The sequence below is a fragment of the Fundulus heteroclitus genome, chromosome 2 (genome assembly GCF_011125445.2).
Source record: "Fundulus heteroclitus isolate FHET01 chromosome 2, MU-UCD_Fhet_4.1, whole genome shotgun sequence".
NCBI classification, from domain to species: Eukaryota; Metazoa; Chordata; class Actinopteri; order Cyprinodontiformes; family Fundulidae; genus Fundulus; species Fundulus heteroclitus.
Genome location: NC_046362.1, coordinates 31200127 through 31223968, shown reverse-complemented (window position 1 = coordinate 31223968; position 23842 = coordinate 31200127). Strand labels below are relative to the sequence as shown.

At 38.6% G+C, this 23842-nt stretch overlaps 3 protein-coding genes across 3 annotated transcripts in view; 2 read left to right on the top strand and 1 right to left on the bottom strand.

Annotated features, from left to right (window-relative positions):
- Positions 1 to 720: 720 nt before the first annotated feature.
- On the bottom strand, positions 721 to 5345 carry LOC105929594 (olfactomedin-4). The gene is made up of 5 exons (XM_012867446.3): positions 5224 to 5345; positions 4953 to 5111; positions 4053 to 4265; positions 3239 to 3371; positions 721 to 1758 (listed from the first exon to the last, which is right to left on the bottom strand). Exons 1-5 carry the CDS (start codon positions 5254 to 5256, stop codon positions 911 to 913), a joined length of 1386 nt encoding a protein of 461 aa, XP_012722900.1. The 5' UTR covers positions 5257 to 5345; the 3' UTR covers positions 721 to 910.
- Positions 5346 to 13485: 8140 nt separating this feature from the next.
- Positions 13486 to 23842, top strand: part of LOC105929658 (olfactomedin-4) — a 40520-nt gene continuing 30163 nt past the window's right edge. Inside the window, exon 1 of the mRNA XM_012867513.3 lies at positions 13486 to 13504. The gene's annotated coding sequence lies outside the window, so the exon portion shown is untranslated. The remainder of the gene's footprint in view (positions 13505 to 23842) is intronic.
- On the top strand, positions 15325 to 22202 carry LOC105929659 (olfactomedin-4). Its single transcript, XM_012867514.3, has 7 exons — positions 15325 to 15495; positions 15568 to 15690; positions 15762 to 15980; positions 17950 to 18103; positions 18245 to 18469; positions 20883 to 21051; positions 21189 to 22202. The coding sequence occupies exons 1-7, from the start codon at positions 15439 to 15441 to the stop codon at positions 21643 to 21645; spliced, it is 1404 nt and encodes a 467-aa protein (XP_012722968.3). The 5' UTR covers positions 15325 to 15438; the 3' UTR covers positions 21646 to 22202.

The following is a 23842-nucleotide window of genomic DNA, read 5'->3' as shown; positions in this document are numbered from 1 at the left end:
TTTCCCCGGCATTGTCTACATTGTTACATTGTTTTACATCGTTTACATTTCAATTGTTTACATAAATTGCTGCTGCATCTGGATACCGTGAATAGCACACTGTCTATTTCCCATGCATTGCTTACATTGTTACATTGTTTTACATTTCAATTGTTTACATAAATCGCTGTCTTGTTGTGTCTCTATTCTGTCTTATGTAACCCTCAGTCGGTCGAGGCAGATGACCGTTCATACTGAGCCCGGTTCTGCTGGAGGTTTTTCCTTCCCTTTATGGGAAGTTTTCTTTCCGCTGTCGCTTCATGCTTGTTCAGCATGAGGGATTGCTGCAAAGCCATGGGCAATGCAGACGACTCTCCCTGTAGCTCTACACTTCTCCAGGAGTGAATGCTGCTTATTGGGACTTTGATGCAATCAACTGGTTCCCTTATATAGGAAATTTTTGACCAATTTGTATAATCTGACCCAATCTGTATAATATGATTGAATTTGACTTTGTAAAGTGCCTTGAAATTACATGTTTCATGAATTGGTGCTATATAAATAAAATTGAATTGAATTAAGATTATGATAAAAAATGGATTTCTGATAAACCTTTTAACATTTCTTAACAGGAAACCTCTTAGTGTAAAGGGTGTTGTAAATATGGCTATTTGGAATTTAAATTACAAATTTACTATACTTTTTAAATTAATTCAAAGAAGAAATGAAAAAAAAACATTGTTCATTATCATTCTTGCAACTTTATTAGTATGCTTTTTTTTCTCAATAGTAGTACATTAGAAACACATAATCGAATAATACATACTTGATATGCTTCTTTTAATTCCTTCATCTACAGGAAAAAAATGTTAGACATAATTAAATGTGAGTTATCTGCTCTTTCTTGATAGGTATAAAGACAAAACTCAAATCAGAAGTAAGCCTGATAGGCAAGAAGATAGCCATCATTGTACATGTAGATCTGCCTGTTGATGGGGTTGTAGCTCAGACTAGCCACTCCCTTAGAGACCTTCTCCAGCGGCAGAGCTAGTGAGTTGTCCTCCTTGCCCGTCGCTGTGTCGAAGGCATAGAACACTTCCTCTTTGTAAGTGTCCACATAGCGGGTGGCGTAAAGCACGCCACAGACCATGAAAGCATTGGACACTGACTTCTTGAACAGCCTCGTCTCCCAGGTTTGTGACACGTTGATTGTCGTTGAGTTGCTGTCCCAAAACAGCTTGCTCACCACCAGATTACCGTGGTTGCCGACAGTGGCGTAGAGCGCCCAAAGCCCAGTCTCATCAGCCTCCAAGTCCACATCACTGTTTGGGCGGCAGTCATAGTAGCAATACGGAAACTGGTTATTGAAACCCACACCCGTGCCTGGAAGGGTCACTCGTTTGACGTCATTGGTCTGCAGGTCATAGCGGCAGATGTCTGCAGAGCGGTAGCAGTGATAGTACAGACCTCCTCCGTAGAGGACAGCACTTGGACCCTCGATGGCGGTGGCACCTGTGGCCGAGGATGAAAAAGTAGCATCCCTGTGGTTGGTGGAACGCATGAAGTCTTTGTAGGTTTGGTAAAGACGGAAAGTGTTTCCATAGATGTTGCTGCTGACCAGAGCTTGAACCCAGTAGGTTTCTTTGTCCGACTTGCTGTCCATCTGCGCCTGTTTCCCCCATGATCCAGAGATGTAGCTCTTATCGAAGGGATTGATTTTGGTTGTAACAGGGTCGCTGATGTTAGAGATCAGACCCTTCATGCAGTACATTTGCTGGCCTGAAAAAGGGGAAAAAGGTGTCCAAATTAGACATAAGACTTTTGATAGTTCTTTGGTGATTCATAAGGGGGTGGTTTGATACTTTTCTTTGTATCTCACAGTCTCGGTTTTTAAAACTCCCAAACTGTTGCTCTTGGCTTGGAACACAATGTGCTTTGAAAAAAGTATATTTCCTTTTACAGAGTTTAATTTTTGCCTTTCTGAAATATCTCAGATCAAACAAATTTTAACTTTAGGCCAGTATAATCCACGCAATTACAAAATGTACTTTTAGAAGTCCTAGTTTCTGTGAAAAAGGCTATGCAAACAAGCCCTTGCAAACCCATTTGACACAAATAGTTAAATAATTAACTGAGATTAACTTCATTTTATTTGGAAATTTCAGCTTAATTTCATTGACCACACCCAGCCCTTATTACTAATATAGGAGCAGGAAGTAGGCTAAAAGCACAAAATTCAAGAATGGGGAAGCAGAGTCATTGACTCATCCAGGACGTCCTGAGGGAACCCAGAACAACATTTAGACTAAGGCACATAGTCTAAATACAGGTCAGAAATATCCAGGGGAGAGTTCCAAGTTCAAAACCCCTGCTGACCAAAAAGGGCGCAAAGATCTTGCTTACATTTGCAAAAAGAAAACATCTTGATGATCCCCAAATCTGGTGGGAATATTCTGCAGACTGACAAAATAAAAGTGTATCTTTCTGGAAGGTGTGTCTGTCTTACATCTGGAGTACAAGAAATAGCGTTTTATAAAAAGAATATCATATTGGCAGTCAAACAAAGTGGCGGTAGAGTGATGATCTGGAGCTGATTTAGCTGCTTCTGGACCTGAATGACTGGTTGTAGTTGATGGAACTATGAATTCTGCTTGTTACAAGAAAAAAAAACTAAAAACTTGAAATGTTCATGACCTTAAACTCAGACAGCACAGCAGGGCAAGGACCAAAAGCACATGTCAAAGTCCACCAATGACTGAGTCAAAATGGAACAAAATAAAGGTTAAGAAAGGTCTAGTCAAAGTTTAGATTAGAAAAGGGCGAACATTTCTCATTGCAGGTCAAAATGACTCATTGCCAGTTTTTGCAAATGCTTGATACCAACTGTTTCTGTCAATGGTGGCAGAACCAGTTATTATGTTTAGGGGGAATTGCTTCTGCACATAAGGCAAGGTTAGTTTGGATTGTTTTCTACCTTTAAAAAACAAAACCTTCTACCATTAAGAAAAGGAAATCATAGTTTGCCCCTCTGTTTTTTCTCTGAATATCTTTGTCTGATATTTAAATGAAATTCATGATCGGAAATATTTTCTATTTTAAAATGTATATTTGTGGAGATTCAGATGTAAATGTACTATTCCTATTAGAAATTTAACAATTAAAATTCATACAACTACTTCAATAAAAATAGGATCAATAATTATGTAGAACAGTTCAAATCAATTAGATCTTCAGTGTCATTGCAAACACACAGACTTACCCTTGAAGTCTTTGGGGATCGACTTGCAGGACTCAACGTTGTTCTTAAGGTAGCGCAGCTTTTCTTTGACCGTCTTCATGTTTATGGTGTCGGTTGTTTGCATCTTTTGCACATCTTTACGCAATTTACCCACCTAAAACACAAAGCCATAAACATTTAAATAAATACCTCAGATTGCTTTTATAGTGTTATTTGTAACGTGTCATGCTTTTTAAATAACTTCTTAAGGTTTTCTTTTAAGTGGGGCTGTGTGTGAGTTATGAGTAGTCAGTAATTTTCAAAAAGAGTGTGGTTTATACACACTCGTAGTGTTGCAGAGAAACAATTATTTCAAAGATCTTGTCTCTAACACCAGTTAAATTCTTTATGCAGGTCTATGGTCAGTTTTCTCACACGTTTAGCTCTGATAATTCACTTACAGTTAAAGTCTGGTTCACACGCAGGGACTTTTAGTCCAATTTTCGCCCCGATCTTCCCCTTCCAAGAGAAGCAGATTACCGGTGTGTCTTAAAATAACCATTAAGAGATATTCCTGCCAGGCGTGGTGTATTAAGAGTGATCTGGTCTGCTCTGTAGAATGTCGGAACGGCATTTTAAAATACTCTTGCCGTGAACCTTGTTTTTAGCTTTTGATGTGTGTATGATTTTAACTTGTTTTTTTTAACCCTTTCTTGTTTTAATGTACAGCACTTCGGTCAACCATGCAGGTTTTTAAAATGTGCCCTAGAAATAAAGATGATTGATTGATTGATTGATTGATTGATTGATTGATTGATTGATTGATTAAGCTGTGTTGTGTTGATGTTTGCTGAACCTCTTTGGTGAGTTCCTGTGACTGGCTGTTGTTTAGCTGGCCGTGCACGCTGGTGATGTCCGTCTCCAGCTGGCTGAGCTCCTGGCCCAGCTGGCGGATGGACAGCGCTGTGTACAACCCGCGGGCGTGCAGGTACTGATATGGCTCAAGTCGGGTTGTAAAGTTCGCAACTTGAAGCTGGATCTGAGGGAGACGCTGGTTGGAGACAAACACCTGCAGGGAAACACATGCAGAAGCTCCAAAATTCAACATGGCAGATTCAAGCAAAAGCATCAACAATTTTTTTTTTCTATTTCTTAGTCGTTCCTTAGATTTTCACTTTCTAAAAAGATAAATCAATTTTAGAGACCCAAGACCAAAAACAGAAATAATGATTTAAGAAGCAGAAAATAAATGAACATATATTATGTCAGTGTTTGATAAGTCAGTTGACATGCAAAGATGCTAAATATTTGTAACATTTCAGTTGTAATAAAAATGTGAAAGATATTAAAGACATTTCAAGACAATCCAAAGTGTTTTACATGATAAAAACATAGGAAAAAAAACATTTAAAAAGTACATCGCAGTGGCATACTAAAGGAAAGTAGGAAAAAGTTAGACTACAGACCCAAACTAATTATATATCAGTTAATAGACAACTCTAAATAAATGCGTTTTTAGTCTTGATTTAAAGGAACTCTGGTTTTTAACATTTTTTTAAGTTTTCTGGGAGTTTTTCCCAGATTACTGAAGCATGAAAACTAAATTCTGCTTTTCCATGTTGGGAGAAAAACAAAAGCTGTGACTGACATTTATTAAAATCCCAATATTTTAAATACCGAAGATTTTATCATCTGTCTTAATTTCTAACAATCCAAGTTTTATACTAACACTATAAAATGCAAGTTAAGTTTATACCTGCTCCTCCAAGCTACGCAAAGATTCTTCACAGGTTTCAATCCGCTTCTCCACAGCCTCGTACCTCACAGCGGGGAACGACCACGTTGTCAAGTTCACCTTGCACATGCATGAGTTTGATTTCTTCACACCCGGCACGATCTGAGCCCAGCCCTGTAACTATGTACAAAATCACGGATGTGTGAGACAGCAGAAAACAGTGGCGCAGCAAACAAAATTAAACTCATTGTGATTATATCTCAAGCTTTTGGTCTTAATTTAGCTGACTTACTGTAGACGAGAGCAGCAGGAAGAACAGCAACATGGTTGAAGCTTGACAAATGAACAGATCGATAAAGACACAGCCGCTCTTCTGTGTGCTTCTCTAAGACCATCCGCAGATGGATTACTATCGTCTCTCATTAGTCATTACTGACACGTAAAACCCCAGATGAAGGATCCAACCAAATATATCATTACACAATTTGTCTAAACGCTTGTGGTCAGGCTAAAAGTTTCTTACTTCCCCGTTCATTTACATTTCATTTATTGGTTAGAGTGGTTAGTTCCTCCTTGAAAAACCCTGCTTGGATAATTCCTATTTGGATCGCTTAAAGATGTATGAATGGTAAATAGACTGAATTTATATAGCTCTTTTCTTGTCATAGTGACCAATCAATGTGCTTTACACTTTGGCCACATTCACAGTCAGACTTTCCTTATATTATACAGTATATGTACACTTTGTACACATATCCCATGTGGCACTTAATTAAGTGGCTGGTGACGTTTACTAAGTGTTCTTAGGGTTAAAGGGTTAGTCTCTGGTACTGCAAAGTGACAGAATGTTTGTCCCAATCTCTTGCCATCGTCCACTCATGCCCCCACAACTATCAGTGCCTCACCAGAAACGTTTTTCACTGTTTAAAAAAAAAAAAATGAGATGGTGATCCTTACTAAAAATTCTTCCGCTACTTTTATTGTGGAAACGTCCTCTTATGGGTCTTGACGAAATGAATTCTGCACATTAGTATGTGCAGAATTCACATACTAATAGTAGTATAATAGTATCCTTCAGTTGACAGTGGTGATCACAGACAACTAAAACCAACTTGGCCTGGCTTTACTCGGCATCTTAATTATTATTTTTCATACCAGGCTGGCTTTGTTCGTACCTCCTCTGGAGGTAGTATGACCAGAGCTGAGCAGGACTGAAATGTGATGTGAACAGACTGCTGTTCACTGATTGACCAAGAGACAATGGGAAACGAGAGGATTTTCGCCCAGGAACTGCAAGGAAAAGTTGAACTGAAGCGCGACAACAATAATATTCATTTAGGCATGAATCATAGTTTGAGAGTTATAGTTAAGAAATATGATTTTACTATTTACAAACTATAAATCATGCCTAAATGAAACAAAAGAAAAGAAAATGGGCCCTTTAGCTGTCTTAATTATATGGAGACGGGCATGCTGTATTTAATAACCTCAATCATATCTGTGGATTTAGTGAGGCTTTGTCTCGTTTTGCACACACTGAAAGTTGTTAGGGTTTATCTTTAAAGATACCCCTGTGTGCAGGAGGAGGGAGAGGGCAGAGAGGAGCTGCCCACTGCAAGCAATATGCTGCAGTATTCTAACCCAACGAACATTCTGCTGAATCAGCAGCAGCAGCAGCAACAGATAACCAGTCTGTGATGTATTTAGGTGCTAAACCATTCAGGGATTTATAGACTAACAGAAGTATTCTCTGAGATACAGGGAGCCAGTGTAATGACTTTAGAACTGGGGTGTTGTGCTCTACTTTCTTAGTCATAGTGAGGACGCGGGCAGCAGCGTTCTGGATTAGCTGCAACTGTCTGATCCACTTTTTAGGCAGACCTGTAAAAACATTGTTGCAGTAATCAATTTGACCAAAAATAAATGCATGGATTAGTTTTTCCAGATCATACTGAGACATCAGTCCTTTAATCCTGGAAATGTTCTTCAGGTGATAGAAAAGCCGACCTTGTAACTGTCTTTAAATGCTTTTGGAGGTTCAGTTCAGGTCTGAGTCCATTACTACACCCAGATTTCGGGCCTGATCAGTGGTTCCTAGCTGAAGCGACTGAAGCTGTGTGCTAACTTTTGATCTCTTCTCCTATGGTCCAAAAATTATTACTTCAGTTTTGCTTTGATTCAATTGAAGAAAATTTTGGCACATCCAGACATTGATTTCTTCTAGACATTTCCTCAGTGCTTGAACTGGTTCATAGTGACCTGGTGACATAGTGATGTAAAGCTGTGTATTGTCAGCATAGTTATGGTAGCTGATATCGTTGTTTTTTATTATCTGAGCAAGAGGAAGCATGTAGATATTGAAGAGGAGGGGGCTCAGGATGGACCCTTGTGGAACCCCACATGTGATTTTTGTGTAATTTCTGATGTAAAGTTACCTACTGATACAAAAAATTTGCTGTCCTTTAAGTAGGATTTAAACCAATTGAGAGCTGTACCAGAGAGGCTGACCCAGATCTCCAGGCGTTCTAACAGAATGGAGTGATTGACAGTATCGAATGCTGCACTGAGGTCCAATAGAACCAGCACGGTGGTTCTTCCACAGTCTGTATTTATATGGATGTCATTAAACACCTTGATAAGGGCTGTCTCTGTACTGTGGTGAGCATGGAAGTCAGACTGGAAAATGTGTCAAAGCGGCTGGTCATTGATAAGAACGTGTTGAAACACAGCTTTTTCAATAATCTTACTGATAAAGGGGAGGTTTGAGATGGGCCTGTAGTTCTGGAGTAGTAGTTTGTCTAAATTATTCTTTTTTAACAGTGGTTTGATAATTGCTGTTTTTAGGGACTGTGGGAAAACACCTGACAGAAGGGAGGTGTTTATTATCTGAGTCAAATCAGACACTATGACCTGGAGTCTCGTCTTTCTCCACCTGTGTTCAACTTTTCGACACTCCCTCCTTTTTCACTTCTAACTGCTGGAGCATTTCTCCAAGGAGATTTTTTCTTCCCGAAAAAAAACTTTTGCTTTAACTGGAGCAATGCAGTCAATGATGTCTGAGACTTTAGAATGAACGTTCTACTTGCTCATCTCCTGTGTTGCAGACCAAGGTTGAAGTAGCAGAGTAAGCTTGAATAAAAATTTCTGTGGCATTTTCCTTAAAGGTGCGTTTTCTTACGATGTCCCTTTGGCTAAATGAGTCACTGGAAATCATGCACTCAAAGGTGACATAAAAGTGATCAGATTGGGAAACATCAGTTACGCTGACCTTTGAAATCTTTAGACCTTTAGTGATGATCAAGTATAAAATATGTCCCTGTTTGTGCGTTGGTTGTTTAACATGTTGAGTTAAACCAAAGTTTCTAAGTGTGTCACACAGTTCTTTTGTACTTTTGTCTTCAGGGTTGTCAACGTGAAAGTTGAAATCTCCCACAATAATTAAACAGTCATAATCAACACATATCACAGACAGGAGGTCACTAAAATCATTAAAAAAGTTTAATGTGGACTTAGTAGGCCTGTAAACATTCAGAAACATAGTTTGTACAGGGCTCTTTACTTGGACAGCCAATTGTTCAAAAGAGTAAAATTTTCCCAAAAACACCTTTTTACACTTTAGTGAACCATTAAACAATGTTGCCACTCCTCCACCTTTCCTTTGCTGTCTGCTCTCACAAAGAAAATTGTAGTTTGGAGGAGTCAACTCCATCAGAATAGCCGCTTCATTAAGTTCATGTAACCATGTTTATGTTAGAAACATAACATCAAGATTATTGTCAATAATGAAGTCATTAATTAAAAGGGATTTTCCTGACAGAGATCTAATGTTTAATAAACCTAGTTTATAAGACTTAGTGGTTGATGTTGTCTCTGTGGCAGGTTGCATTTGACAGTTTATGACTTTTAAGTGTTTGGTCCTGTTTGTTAAGCTTTTTTTTTGTTTGTTTCTGCCAAGTATCATCACAGAAATTCCATATTCTCTGACAAGAGGCCCAGGCTGATGCCGGAAACTGTCATGTCTGATAAACGTGCTGCCAGGGCCCAGTCTGTATCACAGAGAAGTTATCTGAAGGTCCTGAACACAGGAATGTTGCGTGATACGTTGAGGAGGATCTGGGGCTCTGACGCTTTTAGAAGATGCTGGTTTAGTCACAAACTTTGTTCATGTTGTGAGAAAATTCCAGAAAAGGAACATCTGGGCTTTGTGGAGAAGAGGGGGAGGTGAGTGCAGTCTGGATCGGTGTTCGTGGGGATGGAGGTTTTGGTTCTCTTTGGAGGATAAAGGGGAATTCTCTCTTTGTCCTCCTTTTGAGATCTGGGAATCCTCCTGTAATTCTGACATAGCCTCTTTCTGTGTCATCTTTCTGGCCATCTTTATCTTGGCTTGTTCGGGCTGTACTGGGCTTATCATTTGTTTTGGCACTGGTTGAGCTTTGTTTTGGTACAAAGCTGATGGTGCATGGTTCACAGAATAGAAGATATTTGAAATCAGCCGTTTTGCACCTGACCTATTTAGAGAGAAACCATATCTTTTGAACAGATGTCTGCTCTCTCAAAAGATGTTAAAGTTGTCTATGAAGGTTAAAGTTGTTTGTTTGCATGTTTTTTTCAGCCATTTGTTTAGCATCAGAACTCTGGAAAAATCTCATCTCCACACTTAATGGGCATATGAGGGCCGTTGAGAAACACCTTGACATTAGGTCCATCAACTAAATTCAGCAGACGAATGTAATCCTCTTTCAATACTTCTGATTTTCTCCGGGTGGCGTCGCCCAGGGCTTTAGCTTGTGAGATAAGTTTTTCCAGGGTCGGGCATTTTTTCATGATCTTTGGAAAGATGTCTGATACATTAGACACCAGGCCATAGTTCAAAGGGTTATACATCAACACCTCTGTGTTTTTCTTGTTACAAAAATGTTCAATCCCACTTACAGATCCATTGCATAATATTAGGGCCCTTGGCCTCGTTCTTTCGGTCATGACCCAAAGCTCATGACCATAGATTAGAGTAGGAACGTAGATCGACTGGTAAATCGAGAGCTTTGCCTTTTGGCTCAGCTCTCTCTTCACCACAACGAATCGGTACAGCACCCACTTCACAGCAGATGCCGCACCAATCCGCCTGTCGATCTCCCGCTCTATCTTCCCCTCGTTCGCGAACAAGACCCCAAGATACTTAAACTCCTCCACTAGGGGCAGCACATCCTCCCCAACCCGGAGAAGGCACTCTAACCTTTTCACACAAAAACATACAAAGCAATGTTTTTGCGACTTTGTGACTTATATGACCACATATAAGTCTCAGGCGCTATAAATATTCAAAGCTTCTTTAAATGTTTATACTCAACAAAGAATAAGTGGAAATTCCATCCATTTTTGAGAACCTTCGGTCTTAACAGGTCCACTTTTTAGTAGCCATTCTCTTCTCAAGTGGAGTAGTCAGACATGCTAGTGCGACTGACACCGTTACACAAATTAGCTGGCTATTGTTTCAGCTGAGGGGAGAAAGGAGAGGGGGATGGCTCTTTGCTTGATGTGAAAATCATACTCATGTCAGTGATGATGACTGTAGCTCTTTTTTCCAAATTATGTGATGTTAAAAGAGCTTATTAAGCAGAATATTGGCAGAGGTTCCTAAAAAATATTGTTTCTGAACCCAGAAAATTATAAATTTAATTTTGACGTGCAGTTTGATCTAATTGTGGTTTTGTCCTGTGATTTAATATGTGCACAGTGTGCAACCTGATAGTTTTCTGTTCCTGAATATTATAACCACATCCTCAAAGATGATCAAAATATAAAAAACGGTACAATTAAGTCATAGTTTTCTGTCCCCTTGTGGCTTTTCTTTGTGTTATGCTGTCTGGACACTATAAATGCAAGGGTAATTTGTTTCTAAACTAAAGTAAAACAGCAGGAATCATCTCTTAGGTGCTCAGTTGATTAAGGCCATTCATGGGCAAGTGCTCCACATTTCATATGCTCTGGTGCAATAGTGGTTGATGATTAGTAAAAGATTATAAAATAAAGACATTGGAAAGTTTAAAGTAATATTTAACTATATTTAATGGCAGTTTTTGCTTCCAGTGGAGGCATAATTTGGGTTTTTGAAAAAGAGACTGTTTGGATTAGATAACTATTTTCTCTTAGATAAATTAAATCATAAAACAAGTTTTTGGATTTATGCTTACCATTTTCTGATATTAAAATGTGTTATGAAGATCATAGACATTAAAACACACGTGCAAGGGGTAAATAATATTTCATAGTGCAATTTACATATGTATCTATAAAAGCTAAAAATGTACAGAAGCTTGGAACAACCAATTGTTTCTATTTTTTTTATAAGCAGATAGTCTCGAATCTTTTAAAAATGCAATGATCAGTAGTTCTGAAATGAGTGAAGGATAGAACAACTGTCCCAAAGTCATGTTTTTAAAAACCAGCAAGTGACTCAAAACCTGAGAGATGCTCAGCTGTTGGAGACACCTCAAACATTCAGCATGCTTAGGTTAGTGAATCTTCCTTACTGCAGACAAAGCATCTGCACAGTGCACAATGGGATTTAGTTGCTTTATTGTTGAGTCTTCGGCGCAACATTTGGTTTCCAATTGTGTGTTTCTAGTGGCACATGCATGGTGTTTTCTTCCAATGAAAATTTCCAAAACAATTTCTGACAGCCCTTCAAATGCTATTGGAATGCAAAGCAAATGGTAAATAGTGTGTCAGTGTATGAATAACTTCTTTTGAAAATGTATGTATTTTAATAAATTGTGTGTTATCTCTTGACAGATCGCTAGTTCACGCCTTGAGTTAGGTCACTTAACTAATCAACATAAAAAAGCATTCACCAGGAGATGGTCAAGTAGAAGCATAACAACAGCCAAACCCCAAATACAAATGTAGTAACACATTCAAAGGGAAAGAAGAACCAATGATCAAGACTGGTTTAAATTATCTGGTGGAAGTCTGGCCTCTGAAAGTAAAATCTTATAGAAGCAGGGATAAAATTAAACCGTTACTTAATACTACACAAAAATTACATTTAAAAGAAGTCTGAATTAGGATTGACTTTTTAGCACCGTCTTGGCTAATCTAATAAAAAAACACCGTGTGTGGAAGAAGAGAAAAATTGTTTTAATGTATTACAATGTGAGCTGAACCTTTAATTAAAATGGGTGTCTATTGTAAAATGTATCAGGTGAGTAAGGTAACATTCACTTCTCCTTTATCTTGTCAGAATTGTACTTGGGTTTCTGACTGACTGTGGAGCAACATAGGACTTGGGATTTCTGACATCTGAATCCTATAATACAAAGCCCATAGAGTAAAAAGTTATATGATGCCATGTGATTAATTTGTACCAATAGTTATTACACAGAATCACTGACTGAAACACACGTTTTATTATACTTTTTATATGGGTTTTCAAACTCACCAAGAGGTTTTAGGAAAAACAAATGTATATCTTCAATTCAATTAAATTTTATTTATATTGCGCCAATTCCATGCTGGCAAACTTAAAAATGTCAATCCATCGTTGTATTTCTTGAAGCAATCATGTGAACAACTGCAACAGTTAGCGGCACAGCAAGTTTGCACCATGTTCTTAACTTTTTAAAACCAGAAAACTAAGACAGCGTTGCGAATGAAGGCTGTAAACCAGCAGAAGCCAGTTTCTCGATGCCCAGATATCCCACAATGCAGTATGGTTGCTATGACACCTTTTCAAGCACTATACTCAAGTCGGGAGCCATCTTGTTGCAAGTTGGAAAACATGGGAGTTGCAGCTCATTTTGCTACCAACAGCAATCCGAGCTAACAATTGTCATGAACCGGACAGGTAGACCCAGTATTCAGTCAGACAAGCAGGTAGTATGTTTTAAGAAGGTTTATTGTAAGGGGAGGTAATGTTTGGGATCGGGATGACAGGCAGGCACAGATAAGTATAATGAGCGGGGCAGGACAGAGCTCGTAGTAAATAAACAGTCCAAAGTCAAAAACCGGGTAATCAGAAGTGCAAGATAGTCCAAGACAGAATCCGGGCTCAGAGTCGGGAAACAGAATAGAGGGTCGATACACGGGCAGGCTAACTGGTTACACAAGATCAGGCAGGTTTGGTGGTCAAGGAGCGATCTGGATCGGTACATAAGTTAGCAGTCTGAAACAAGCAGGAAAATCAGGTAAACAGGGGTCAGGCTGGCTCAAATATCAGGAGGCAATCGGGTCAGTATCAACAGGGCATGCTGGCTGGTGAACTGATCAAAGGCTAGTGGCAGAAGTGATCTGAGCGGGCCAGAAGAACTGATAACATAAAACAAGGAACAAAATCAAACCAAAACATAACCCCAACTATGACAAACCATAATCAAGACAGAACCTAACTAAGACATAAACTCAAACTCTGACAGCAATAATGCATTTCTCCACTTTTTATCCTTTCAAACATAACTGCCCAAGTCCATTCCACTGGAGCTACTTTCTGAAAACTTTTATTGCATCCTTGCTCCAACACACGTGAATCGAATGGCCGAATTCCCTCATCTGCTGTCATTTAGCTCTGCAGAGCACTGGTAAGGAGCCATTCATTTGATGCAGCAGTGTTGGAGAGGAAATGCAGTTAAAAGTTGGAGGACAGTAGCTCTGGAGAACTGGAAATGGGCACTCCTGCAGCAAAGGAACAAATAAACATAAATCACACAGCACTGTGTTAGGCTCTAGTTTAATGAAATCAAAGCTGTTAGAAGTGTCAAGTTTATCGGTCTCAATCTGTGACATATCTTAAATAAATAAAAAATAACCTGTTGGTTTAAAAATCAGCTGATTATAGTGAAACAACCATTAAGGTTTAGTATTAGCTTAACATAAAATAGCACATTATGAGTTCATGCCTGCAACAGTAATGAACTGTTTTATTTAATACATCTTAGTACTTGATTTAATTATTGTTACTGAGTACATAGACACAATGTAAGCAAGTTTTGAAATTGTTTTATTAAGTCTTTTTCACCAGGTCAGTTTTTGTGGTTTCAGTCAGGATCAATTTTGCACACTCAAACTGACGAAAATAAAATGCTTAGCATGAATACATTAGTTTCTGCAGAAACCTTTACGTGAATAACACAAACCACAGAAATGAATATTACATTTAAATGTCTGGGTCCAGCATTGTGGTTTTTTTTAGGGGGATTATTTTCTGCTTTAAGTGCAAATCAAACACTTTCTGTTCCTAATTAACACAAATATTATTAGGAAATACTCTAATACATATTAGTCACCCTTCCTATTGCCACAAGGCTTTCCTTCGCAACATAGTCACATCATCACAATAATAGAGACTATATGAGCAGTCACGCACAATGTGCAAAAGTAAAATGCGTAAACTTTAACCAGCTCTATGAAACAGTTTGCGTGTTTTTTTTCTTATTTTTCCTTTTCATTAGCACTTATATAAAATATTACTATAATTACGTTCTATATACAATTCTAATTTTACTTTTCTACAATGACACAGACTAACCAGATAAATCATTAAGAAGCCATGAAAAAAATTAAACTTAACTCCTTGGCTTTTATTTATATAAAGATGGTAAATATTGAAGTTTTGGTTTCCTTAAAAAGATATAGCAAAAGTAAAGAAAATATTGTTTTACTGTTTGATGTGTTTTAATTATATTGCCTTTTGTTGAAATAAACCAGCTTGCCATGAATTGTGTGCATTAGAGCAAACTAGTTAACAGGAAAAATTTATTTCAGAGATGCATTTTGGTTCACTGACACCATGAAGATACATTTACGTGAGATTTTTGATCATGTCTTTGTAGGTTTGAAGTTGAGCAAGACTCTTCACATTTTCAGTTAATTTATAGAGCTCTGTGATATGTTCAAAGCTTGGGATGTTGATTTATAACCAAAGCTTTCTGTAAACCTCTCTGCAACTTTGTTTCTGGCATGTTTGCTGTGTTCCCTAGTCTTAATGATGCTGTTAGTTCACTCATGTTAATGAACAAATCTTAACTCCTTCACAGAACAACTGGATTTATACAGAGATTAAATTACTCACAACAGTACTCTATTTACTAATCAGGTGATGTTTGCAAGTAATTTTTATCACCAGATATTATTTAGGGATATCAGACTAAAGTGTCCTGAATGCAGATTTTTATTTATAATTTTCATTCAACTTCACACACGTGTTGCTGTATTATATCAAGTTTCCATAAAATTATTGTTAGCTTGTGGTTGTAATGTGAAGAATGCAAAAAACTTACGCCTGCATGATTACTTGTGCAAGATGCTGTATATTTGTGCTCATTTATCAGAAGTTCCTCATGCATATGCACTCTCAACCATTAACAGAAAAGGAATTAGATATGACAAACACAAAAACAACTCCCTCTTTCAACAATTTGCATGCAAGCATTAGTGGGAGTGTTCAGTGATTTAGAAACTTCAGCTGCACACACAGCATCTTGTTCAAACTTCAGTTTATCCAGTTCGTTGATCCATGATGAAACTCTCTGCCATTGTTCCACTGTGGGCTCTTCTCTCTCTCACCCAGCAGGTAAGCAAAAACAAATATGAACACTTTTATCATTGGAAATCATAAACAGTAAACTAACGCTTCACTCTTCAGGCAGCTCCACGCGAAAAGTGTTCCTGTGATCTGAGTCTTGAAGAAAAGGCATTCCCTCATGACAAACTCCAAACAGTGGAGGGCAATGCAACAGAGTGCAAAACCCATGTCACACCAGAGAAGGTAATCCAACTCTGTCCACCAGCATGTCTGCAGTCATTTTAGGTGCATTGCAATCATTTGTGTTTCTGCAGGCTCTGGAGCTGGAAAGTCTGCTGTTGGGACTGGAGAAACGTCTCACCCAGCTGCACAATGACATGACCATCTTGGAGAACGAGGATGATGGGGAGCTGTATGGAGTTCTCAGTCTGTTCATTATTGAAAACGAAATGGTTGAGATCAGACAGCTGATGAACAAGCTCAACAGAACCACTCTGGAATACCAAGTCCTCACTGCTGACACCATTCAACAGGTAGATTCATGCATTGGAACCGCTTCTTTGTCTATCTTAAAAAACAGTTTATATATATATATGTACACATGTGGACAAAATTGTTGGCGCCCCTCTTTTAATGAAAGAAAAACCAACAATGGTCACAGAAATAATTTGAATCTGGCTTTTCAACCATGCTTACACAGAATGATAAAAAAAAAAAAAAAAAACTCATGAAACGGGCCTGGACAAAAATTATGGTATGCTTAACTTAATGCGTTGTTGCACAACCTTTTAAGGTAATCACTGAAATCAAACAATTCCTGTAACTGTCAATGATGCTTCTGCACCTTTCAGCAAGTATTTTGGCACACTCCTCATGAGCAAACTGTTCCAGTTGCCTCAGTTTTAAAGGATTCCGTTTCCAGACTGCATGTTTCAGTTCCTTCCAAAGATACTCAATATGATTTAGGGCAGGGCTCAAAGAAAGCCACTTCAGAACAGGGAATGTTTTCCTCTTAGCCATTCTTGGGTGTTTTTAGCTGTGCGTTTTGAGTCATTATCCTGTTGAAAGACCCTTGACCAAGCTTTCTGACACTAGGCAGCACATTTCTCTCTAGAATCCTTTAATAGTCTTGAGATTTCATTGTACCCTGCAGATTCAAGACACCCTGTGCCAGATGAAGCAAAGTAGCCCCAGAACGTAACAGTGTCTCCATGTTTCACAGTAGGGACAGTGTTCTTTTCTTGATGTGCTTCATTTTTCCATCTGTGAACACAGAGCTGATGTGCCTTGGCAAGAGGTTAAATCTTTGTCTCTGTACATATGACATTCTCCCAGAAGCTTTGTGGCTTGTCAACATGTAGTTGGAAAATTCCAGTCCGTCTTTTTTATGATTTGTTTTCCACAATGGTTTCTTCCATTATGGTTCAAATAACGACGGATGGTGCTATCTAACCCTAACGTTCCTTGAGCTTGAAGTTCACCTTTAATCTCTTTAGAAGTCTTTCCTGGGTGCTTTTGTTACCATTCATATTATCGATCTATTGGATTTGTCATCAATTTTCCTCATGCGGCCAGATCCAGGGAGGTTGGTTTACAGTCCCGTTGATCTTACATTTCTGAATAATATGTGCAACTGTAGTCACAGGAACATCAAGCTGCTGGGAGATGGTTATAGCCTTTACCCTTAACCAGAATTATCTTTCTAATCTCCTGAGACAACCCTTTCCTTCACTTCCTCTGGTCCATGTTGAGTGTGGTACACACCATGTCACCAGTGACTACCTGTAGTCACACACACACGTATATAAATCTGGTCCGATTATGATATTCTGTAATGGTACTGGTTTTGGACCCGATAATTCAACACACACAAGATAATGCATTTTAAGACTGTATTGTAAGAACAGGTGTAGTCAGAACTGGCACAGGAACCTCTGAAAGGGAGCGGGAAAGGTTAGTTGCTGTTGTTTCCACAATGAGATGTATTTCGAAAAGTAACAAAGCCACTAACCTTGCTTGGATCTGGGGTGTAGCACTGAATCCTTGTTTGGCTAGACGCTGGGGAGGAGATCCAGAAACAGTCCAGGGTCCGACATGGGTAAACTGAGGCATGCAGAGGTACCAGTAGGACAATCCACCAGAGCATGTCAGCAGTCAGCAGCAGAGACAAAGAGTCACAGCAGAAGCTGTGAATGTTACATGTCCAATGCCCAATATTAATATTACTGTTATGCCTGATAACCAATAACTACCACTGTCAGTATCATATAACTTTCCCTATATTTTCAACACTGAAAAAACATCCCCATAGCTGACATATCTTCTCTGCTTCAAACACTGCGCTGCCTCATTATCACTCTTTAATGGCCAGACAAATACCACATTGCCAACTTCCTCCAATCCTCTTCCCAAAACACAAGATGGATCAGTTGTTAAGAGCGTTAAAACTATATATGTTAATATAATGACTAACACTGGTTTTGTGTCCACTATCTCTTTCAGCTGGAGGACTTGAAAACTGAAATGACCAAACTGGAGAAATTTGACACCATGGAGGTAATGAAGGGACGAAAGGTCAACAGGCATCTGAAGATTGCCCTGCAAACATGCAAGAGCGGCGTTAATGTCACTGCCGTACCCACCCAGGAACCATATGGTAACAAAACTAAGATTGCCTGATTCCACAAAGCTGCAATAGAGACAATAATTATCTGATTTGAAATGCTCAAAATTGTCATAGGCATCACCAACCAAAGATTTACAGCTGAGTTTGGTTTACATACACTGTTTCTTTTAGGTACGTGTGAACGAGGTCCGCTCCGGAACGTTACTGGGCCTGTTGTCAACACACAAGGAGAGTTCTCTGGCAATTATCCCTATGGGGCTTGGGGTCGTGATCCCAAACCAGAGGTGGGGAAAGACAGATGGTACTGGGTGGTACCACTGACCTCCAGCCAGTACGCAAACTATGTCCGTTTCTACTCCAGTCTTAGCGCTCTCATCATTGGGGTGAGCAATCCAGGTAAGTTTGGAGTGCTGCGTTCCTGTGTTTTATTGTCAAAGTCTCAAGGTACATTCACACCAAATGGAAACAAGTTGAATGGAGCAGGTGATTTACATATTATCCCCATGTAAAGATGCCTTCAGGAGCAAATTAACAGTCTGCAATGCAAATGACGTGTTGTGAGCAATGCGAACGGCAAGTATTGGGCAAATAGATTGAAGCAAAAATTTGTTCAAGTTCAACAATCTGAACTTTTCTGTCAACCCTAGACGCGTTAAGGGTCCTTCTCGTTCATTCATATATTCAAGCTCAAAAATGTTTTTAATGTTATATTTACTATACTATTACTATTAGGTACTATTAGGCCCTATTTATATTGAGCAATGATGGATTTACTGACCGAAGACTGTTGCAGTTTGTGTCCCGGAGGGTGATCCGTCTCCTAACACGGGGCAGCAGCTCCTAATACTGGGTCTTGGAAAGACGTAGGTACCACTGAAAGCATCCAAACACAGCTCCAGGTAGTGGTACTCACTGAACTGGGTGCATCTCTGGAGGACAAGGGGTGCCGACTCCATTGTTCGGCTATCAACAAAACACCACTGTGACTTGCTCGGTACAATCCATCTCCACTGCAGTGAGTGGAACAGATAGGAGGAACTGGCAAGCGGATAGACACTCAACTTATTTCATGAGGTGAACTGGGGGAAATATGGCTGTGGTGTCAGCATGAGTTTGCAAGAGTCCAAATGTCAATCGACCAACAGCGGGAGATCAAAGTGAAAAATTTGCCTTGATCGTGTTTGGTGGGAATTTTATTGGACATTAATACATTCAAGTTCAATAATTGCCACAGTATTATTTATTTCAGCAACAGAAACCAATCTGAGTTGGTGCTGCATCAGACAGCTAAAATATTCAGGCAGTGAACAGTCTAAAAACAAAATGTAAATGTTGTTGACATTCAACAGTATTGTTATTTTAAGCCTACCAAATATTTTAAGCTGTCCTGCTTGATAAACTGTGTTAATGATATTAAACAGTGGATCTGTGACAACCAACTGCAGGTGAACTCTGATAAGACGGAAACACTAATCAATGCGCTTGACAACCAAATATACGTGACATTATGAAATTTCTGGTTGTATCTGCCTCCTCTGTCTAACCAAGCCTCAGAAACCATGGCATAATTTTTTTATTTCTAAGCTTGAAACTTTGGTATCAAAGGCTGAATTAGAGATAATTATTTGTGCTTTTATTTCATCCCGTTTTGACTAGTGTAACAGCCTTCTAATATGTTTGAATAAGACAGATCTTGGCCATCTGCAGTTAGTGCAGAATTCTGCTGCAAGACATTTAACCGACACAAGAAAAATACAGCATATTTCCCCAGTTTTATTCACTTTACATTGGCTACATTTTAAAGTTTATTTTATACTTTTAGTCTTAAATGTTGGAGCCCTGAGTGACCAAACTCCAGCTTATATTACTAACCTTTTACAACCATATTCCCCTTCCCATAGCTTGAGATTCTCTAGCCAAAAGCTGTTAATGGTTTCACAAACTAATTTCAGGACAGGAGGGAATCGGTCTTTTAAAGCTGTGGCCCCCAGACTGTGGAAAGAGCTGGCTTTATCTTTATGCTGTCTTGACTCTGTTCATTCTTTTAAGAAGCAGTTGAAGACCCACTTGTTCCGACTGGCTTTTAACTAGTTTTATGCTATGATGTTGCATTTATGCTGTTTTATCTTTTTATGTTTTTATTTTGTGTTGTGTTATGGTTGTTTATCCTGTGAAAGGTGCTATAAAAATAAATTTTACTTACTTTACTTAAAGAGATATTGGTAATATTACCAATTTTGTTTCCAAAGTTCAAAATAGATAAGAAGTAACGTTTGAATTAAAAGAAAACAATTTGTAATGAGCTGGTGTCTCATTTCTAAAACACTTAATAGGATCTATACTAAAAATGTACACATGGCAAAAGACATTAAAATCTGGACTTATAAAGCCATACACAGGCACACCAGTGAGTAATTCTGCTTTATAAATTAGAGCTGCATCTGTGATCAACTAAAGGCAGTGCTTTCATGGTTTTCATCTCTGAAATAGAAAGTTTACCTGCTTCTGAGCAAGGTAGTCTTTTAACACCAGTTCACAATAGTGAGAGACCTGAGTGGATGTTATAACCCCCTGAACCAGGTCCCTGGTCAAGCATTGGACCTGTTCCTCTATCATTAGCATTATTTGCAACTAGGGATTTACAAAGAGCAAACCAATATTAGCAGAATATTCTTTACACAATCACTACACAACATCAATTGAATGACCAGCTTCTTCATTCTTATACTATACACACTGAGGTTCAGATATTATTATTACACCAGTGACAGTATTCTCACATTTTCTTAATTGTAATTTTTTCTACCAGGTAACATCCAGATTTCCCCTTCTAACCCAACAACCAACACCATTCAGGGTCCCAATAACGTTCTGTATGGAGGTGCTCTGTACTACAACTGTTACAACCAAGATGCTGTTTGTCGATTCAACCTCACCACCAAAATTGTGAGCAACGTAAAGCTACCCAAAGGAACCAGGTTGGATATTGCTTTTAGATTAACAGGAATGTTTAATACTCTGGTTCTGTTTGATGCACAGCAACAGTACTGTCTTAGGGCTGTTAACCTTTCATTTTTAAATTGTTAGCATCTCATCTGCCTTCTGTATCTACTAGGTATAACTCAAAGAGTAATTTCTGCCATCTTGAGAACTGCTTCCTCTTCACCGACCTGGACCTGATCACAGACGAGTCAGGCGTCTGGGTGGTCTACACCACCACACAGGCTTTAGGCAATCTGGTTCTGTCCAAGGTAGAGGAGACTGAGCCACCGAGCCTCGGTAAAACATGGACCACTTCAGTCTACAAGCAAAGTGTGTCCAACACCTTCATGGCCTGTGGTGTCCTCTATGCAACACGATACATTGACACAAATATGGAGGAAGTGTTTTACTCTTTCGACACTACGACAGGGATGGAGAACTTCAAGGTTGGCATCTTCATAAACAAGGTGTCTCCAAACATTTATTCCTTGAACTACAGCCCGGTGGACCAGATGCTCTATGTATACAGTGATGCTAAGATGGTCTCCTACAAGGCTCTGTTTGGGTACTCTGATCTTTATTCTTCATAGGCATGACGATTAGAGTTGTCAATTTTTATAATCAGTTAATATCAGGTAATATCAGTATGGTTTCAATTAATATTTAAACATCCTCCTTTTTCCAGTTTGGCTGAATAAAATGTACCTTACTTTTCTGTTATCTTTGTTTAGCAAGTACAATCTAAAAAAAGCAGTTTAATATAACTCTCTAATGAAATACTGTATGGTCTCAACGACTTCGACATGGATTTAGTGTTACCATTGTAACATGGCTACAGATTAAGTCAAAGTTGATTGGGAAAATTCTAAAAACAAATTACTGGATTGTGATCAACAAGATATCGTTTTAAGTTCATGAAAGTAAAAAATTCTACTAAACATTTCATACATCAGTTAACCATAAGGTGACTTGGTAGTCCTTAGTAGATTGTCTTTTGTGGAAGACTCTCCATTCCTACCATCTTATAAACATTTGCAAAGGATTTGTTGCTGGAGATGCTTCTATTGTACTAGCTATTAATATTTCCAGAGAATTATGTAAACTCACACCAATAGCCTGCCCTCACTGTTGCTAAAAAATAAAAATAAACAACAAAATTTCTTGTGCATTTAAACTGTGCCTTTTCTAACTTCCTGTAACAGCTTGCTATTCTGGAGTGCCATTGCAGAAAGAAAGAGCCCTTGAATACAGAACTGCTGCTTGTGTAAACCACATGGCAAAAAGTTCGGAAGCCATTTCTTCTTTATTTTGGTTCCCAACAGGTAACAGTAAGAGTTATATGGATGTTGAGATGTATTTACTGCATGATGGGACTTTGCTTTCATCAATATTCAGTTTCCCCAGGTTTACTTTGATGTTACATTTCTATTGCTGAATAAATGTTAGCAAAATTCCCAAAGATCACAACTGATGCCCAGTCAGTTTTCAAACAATTCACACCTTCCTGCATGTGACCAAACATCTCAGTGGGCCAGCCTAACAGCACCAATGATACCCTGTTGTTACAGGAGGCCATTCTGAGTGTGAATTTAGATCTGCAGAACTGCACTTCACTACAGGCTAAATGTTGAAAACGTCTCCCTCATTAGCTTTGAATTGAAAAAAAAACATGTGCATGAAGAGCGAAACTTCAACTACAAGAACTGAAGTTTTGATTATGCTTTCCTTTCAATATGGAAGTATATGGAAGAAATTTTTTCCAAGCATCTTTTACGAGACCCCCACAAGGTGACTCCAATTATGTTTGTTCAGGGGTCATTAAAAAACAACGATGCAGTCAGAACTGTACATACAACATAAAATAATCAATTTTGATACAGTGAGACATTCTCATAGAACAATATAACATTTTCAATAATAAACTTTCACGAATCAGTAGCTTGACCATTTTGTATTACATTTAAAGATGCGACTAAAACTTGAAATGTATATCAAACATAAACATCTTCCTTTCATATAAAGACATAATGCAAATGGTTTACCTCATTGACCACTTTAACTCAAAGGGGTTGATAAAAAAAAAAAACACATTCTGCAGTACTGTCTTCCTTATCAAAGTGCTGTCATACAGCTTAGGAATAAAAGCCTCAAATGCAACACTCGACACTGTGGAATCAGGTTCAAGGCTCCTTTAATACAGTCCAGGGTCAAACACCAAAAATTCAATCCAAGCAGAAGTACCAAAAACAGAGGCGGAACAAAATACAAGCTGGGTCAAAAACACTAAAAGACTAAGTTTCAAGGCAAAATAAGGCTGGACCAAAGACGAACTGGCAAAGGGAAGCTGTATGAGTGCGGAATAAATAGGCCAACAAACAAAGGAGTAGCATAAACCCCAGGTGGAAGACATTAGGGTGTGGCAGAGCCTGATTGCATGAGGGAACCAAAGAAGTGAAGTTGCCTAAAATGAGACAAAAAATAAGTACAAGATAAATCAGGAAGTGAAAAGAATATATAACACATGTAAAACCTTTAAAGGAAAAGTCCGGTCAAAATCAGAATTCAAACTGCTGAAATTACTTTAAATATAAAAATTATTATATGCTGTTCAATAAATGATAAGCTTTTTTAATTAAGAGTAATTTTCATTTGAAGGTCCTTTTGTGGGGGCAGCCATCTTGGTGAAGAACAGTACTGCCTCCTCCCAGTTTGTGACGTCACTGTGCGGTATCGGCTGTAGAGCAAGTCCCAATGCCCTATCTGTCCCCTTGTAAATAAATATTCGTT